This window comes from Chiloscyllium plagiosum, chromosome 9 (assembly GCF_004010195.1).
Source record: "Chiloscyllium plagiosum isolate BGI_BamShark_2017 chromosome 9, ASM401019v2, whole genome shotgun sequence".
Taxonomy (NCBI): domain Eukaryota; kingdom Metazoa; phylum Chordata; class Chondrichthyes; order Orectolobiformes; family Hemiscylliidae; genus Chiloscyllium; species Chiloscyllium plagiosum.
In genome coordinates this window covers 16183375-16188136 of record NC_057718.1, presented here as the reverse complement: position 1 = coordinate 16188136, position 4762 = coordinate 16183375, and the positions used below count along the sequence as shown (strand labels likewise).

Below are 4762 nucleotides of genomic sequence, written 5' to 3'. Positions count from 1 at the left end.
TGACAAGCAACATGAATTCGACTGGGACAACACTACTATTATAGGACAAGCCAAACAGAGAACAGCCAGGGAATTCCTAGAGGCATGGCACTCATCCACAGATTCAATCAATAGGCACAGTAATCTGGACCCAATATACCGGCCACTGCAACAGACAGCTGGAACTGACAACTGGAAGCGACAGATTTAAATGCCGGAGGAAAGATCACAGAAGCGCTTCATAGGAGGCTCCCAAGCACTGAGGATGTCACCTAGACAGGGGACGAAACGTCTGCAACACAAATTCCCAGCTCAGCGAACAGAACCACAACAACGAGCACCCAAGCTACAAATCTTCTCACAAACTTTGAATTGTATTATGCACATTTTCTGAGTAATACATTCTATAGCCAGAGAGCAGACTATGCTAGATCTAGTAATGTGTAATGAAATAGGGTTAATTAATGATTTTAGTGAAGGTGCCCCAGGTAGCAGTAATCATTATACAAGATTGAGTTTCACATTCAATTTAAAGGGGAAAAGAATGGCTTGCACTCTAATGTTTTGAAGATTAAAAAAACATCAATTATGAGGGCATGAAAATAGACCTGGGCAAAGTGAAGTGGATAACTGGTTTAAAGAATAATTCAATAGAGGTGTAATGACAGACACTTAAGAAGATTTTCAGAATTCTCAGAAAGGATACAATCCAGTGAGAGATGAATATAGATTCCATAGCTAATGAAGGAAGTTTAAAGATTGTATCAGATGAAAAGAACAAGCAAATAATTCTGAAGAGATGAGTGGCAGATCAGACAATCAGAAAGGATACAATCCAGTGAGAGATGAATATAGATTCCATAGCTAATGAAGGAAGTTTAAAGATTGTATCAGATGAAAAGAATTCTGAAGAGATGAGTGGCAGATCAGACAATTGAACAAATGTAAAGAGAAAGAAAGGAATGGCTAAAAGAGTATGATTCTATGACTCTATAAATTAGAGTATGACAGAAAGCTAGCAGAAACAAAAGTAGTAAAGCATTTCTATCGGTATATAAAAAGCTTGTAGTTAAAATGAGCATTGGTTCTTTATTAATTCTACAGTTTCAGTCTGTAATACAGAGGAAGGAAACAGCCGATGAATTGAATAAAAATGTCTACACTATGAAGGATGAATATAACATGAAGGATAATGGAAGTAAAGCAAAGCAGAGTATCAACATGTGTTCACCCCATGCTTCCTGGTCATATAGCAAGGGGCAATAGACAGATTAGAAATCTGAATCTTGGAGTACACCTGAGGTGATGTACAAACATTGGAAAAGGCATTATGGAAGGTGGAATGACTACAACATAGGAAAGGGAACAAGGGAGTGTGGTACAATGAAGGATTAAGACAAGACCTTCTGGCTAGTGGTATAGATATTCTTGTCAAATTCCAGAGCAATTAAAAATAATTTCATTCGCACTATTATCATAATTGCCCAGATCATTACTGATAATTTGATGAGTAGGAATAAAAATGAGAAGTTGTGGCAATATCTTGGACAGTTGAAGATGGGGCAGCAGCTGAACAGCAGAGTGGTCCAGAGTAGCTACCCCGTAACCTTTTTCTTTAAATGTTGGAACAGGATTAGAAGGACACGATATCTGAGAAAGGAAACATTACACTAATACAAGATAGCAGAGTTACCACAGGAAAAGTCAAGATGATCAAATGAACTCAAAATGGTTTTCTCATGTAATTAGTTATGATATAGCTGAGATAGAGATAAACTAAAATTAAATAATGTTGTATTATTGAAATAGAGGCAGATACTGCACTAATCTACATATAACACAGTATATAGCTAAAATTTAAATAAAAAGTCTTGGGATTGCAATTTGTGTTCACATAATAGAAAAAACTGACAGCCTCACTTTTCCTCAAAAGAAAATCAATTCTGTTTTCAAATGGAGACTTCACCACAGATTTCTCCAATAAAATAATTTCTTGAACAATAATATTCTCCCTCTAGAACTTGCTTTACCATGAATATGTTATTGCACTAAAGGACAATACTGGAGTATTATGTCCACTAAAAACAACTCCAGAAATTTCAATAGCATTTTCAACACAAATTAAAGGATTTGCAAAAATGCATGAGTGAAATGCATTTGATTGTTATTGAAAATTACAGCTAAATAATACTGTATACATTAGAAAATAAATTTGATTTTGCAAAGACTTACTTGCCACTGAGAAGTTATTTAAAGGATATGGTAGATCTGCATCTTGAGGCTTCTCCTTATATCCAATGAAGGATCCATCTGTCTTCAACAGAAAGTACCTTGGTCTCCAGTTTTTGATATATTCCCCTACCAGGGAAAACAAAAAATTAATTCATCTGTCCTGTTTCAGGAATAATATTTTAAAAAGATATAGCTGAAGTAGATATGTTAGTAAAAGGAAGAGAATCTGTAGATGTTCAAGCTGAGCGAGATCATTCCTAACTGAAAATAAACAGTACAGGAGGGGTCATCTGACGTTATTAACAACCAAGAAAGTGTGTTCCAGAAAAACCCCATTTTCTAGCTCAGTCTGTATCCCTACAGGTTACACCATTTCAAGTGAATATTCGAATTAAATGCATTGAGGGTTTCTGCCTTAACCAGCCTCTATGTAATGAGTTGCAAAATTATGATCATCTTCTGGGTGAAACAAATTCACAACTACTGCTGAATCCTCTTGCTAATTACTTTAAATCTATACCTGAGTCACTGATTTCTTTAAGGGAAACTGGTGTTCCCAATTAAATTAGATACCTCAATTTTACTGCAAATTAATATGATTTCAACAAAGCAAACTACTACAACACACATTTCAATCAACAGAACAAGGAAAGAGGATACCCCATTATTCTATTATGATCACAACTGATATAAGTAATGAACAAGTCAGACCTCAAAGTGAAACCTAGCTTGATGGATCATAACTGATCTTCAAAAAAACATGGAAGTCATTTACTGAAAATATTGACAAGTTGGCAGCTTTCTTAAAATAAAACATAAGCAAGATAAATGTGAACTAAATTACACTAGACAAAAAGGTTGAAAGTCATATATATATAATATATGTATATATTGAAAAAGTGATGAAATTCACACTATCCCTTTATCCAGCAATATCCTTGCAAATACCAAACTCCAACAAAGAGTTACCACTGTTCTCCTCAAGACTTCTCGCTAGAGCCAACATACTTTCACCTGGTGGTCTTCTAGCAAATTTCTGTATATTAATTGATTTTTCCTTCAATTAGTACCGCTCCGAGCAACCTAAAAATAACCTGCAAACTGAACTCTGTATTTCTTAAACTTTAGAGCAAACACCAGATTTTTTCCTAAACTCTGGTTCAAGCAGTCTCTGGCATACATCCACTGAATGAGTGACTGGCATTTAGACTTTTGTGTGTCTATTTTATCTCTGGACCTCCTGTTGCCAAGGTTCAGCAAGGTATTTTCCCTTTTTTTTTTGAAAATGCACTGAACTACTAACCTTTAATTTTTTACGTAAGCAATGTGAAACCTAATTAAAAATGCATACAAACAAAAAGACCTCAATTTCCTGCACCAAACCCATGAAAACTCAAACGAAATCAAAACGTTTCCCCTTTCTTATTACAAAATATAATTGAAGTTATACATCATTGTCATTAAATCTGCGTGAACCAAAAAGGCATTAGTAACAGTTCAATTTCCAATACGTCCTAAATGATCTGATCTCACTCAGCAGAAGCTGAATAGTTCCGATCTGTATTCACAGAAGAGATAGACATTGTAGCTGGGGATTTCAGTTGGGATGTTGCGGTTTTACAACATATTAAGAATAATATGTATTATCAGATGTTTTAGTGGGCAGACAGGTGCAGAAATCCCCAGGGCCTGATGAATCGTATCACAGATCCCTACGGGAGGCAAGGGATACAGTTGCTGGGGTCCTGGTAATATATTTAAGACCGCAGGTGGATGGGGTATGGGGGAAAGAGGTTTGGTAGAATCTGATCGACATATCCACAAGTATGAGAGGCATAAACCAAGTAGATCATGAGAATCTCTTCCCCATGGCAGTCATGTCTCAGACCAGCAGAGACATGGTGTGTATACTTCAACGCAAGGAGTATCAGAAATAAGGTGGATGAACTTAAGGTGTGGATCGGTACTTGGGACTACGATGTTGTGGCCATCACGGAAACGTGGATAGAAGAGGGACAGGAATGGTTGTTGGAGGTTCCTGGTTACAGATGTTTCAGTAAGATTAGGGAGGTTGGTAAATAAGGAGGGGGTGTGGCGTTGCTAATTAGAAATGGTATAATGGCTGCAGAAAGGCAGTTCGAGGGGGATCTGCCTTTGGAGGTAGTATGGGTTGAAGTCAGAAATAGGAAAGGAGCAGTCACCTTGTTAGGTGTTTACTATAGGCCCCCCAATAGCAGCAGAGTTGTGGAGAAACAGATTGGGAAACAGATTTTGGAAAGGTGCAGAAGGCACAGGGGCGATTTCAACTTCCCAAATATTCATTGGAAGCTCTTTAGATCAAGTAGATTGGATGGGGCGGTGTTTGCGCAGTGTGTCCAGGAAGCTTTTCTAACGCAGTATGTAGATTGTCCAACCAGAGGGGAGGCCATATTGGATTTGGTACTCGGTAATGAACCGGGACAAGTGGTGGGCTTGTTAGTGGGTGAACATTTTGGTGATGGTGACCACAATTCTGTGACTTTCACCTGGGTTATGGAGAGAGATAGGTGCG

At 37.4% G+C, this 4762-nt stretch overlaps 1 protein-coding gene across 6 annotated transcripts in view; it reads right to left on the bottom strand.

Moving 5' to 3' along the window:
• Positions 1-4762, bottom strand: part of LOC122552657 (RAC-gamma serine/threonine-protein kinase) — a 482101-nt gene that overhangs the window by 301716 nt on the left and 175623 nt on the right. For 4 of the 6 annotated variants that reach the window (XM_043695471.1, XM_043695470.1, XM_043695472.1 and 1 more), the window contains one exon: positions 2212-2337. In XM_043695471.1, coding sequence (XP_043551406.1) covers positions 2212-2337 — 126 coding nt within the window. Of the gene's footprint in view, positions 1-2211; positions 2338-4762 lie in introns of those variants that run through there. The other 2 variants (XM_043695474.1, XM_043695473.1) reach the window with 2 other exon arrangements.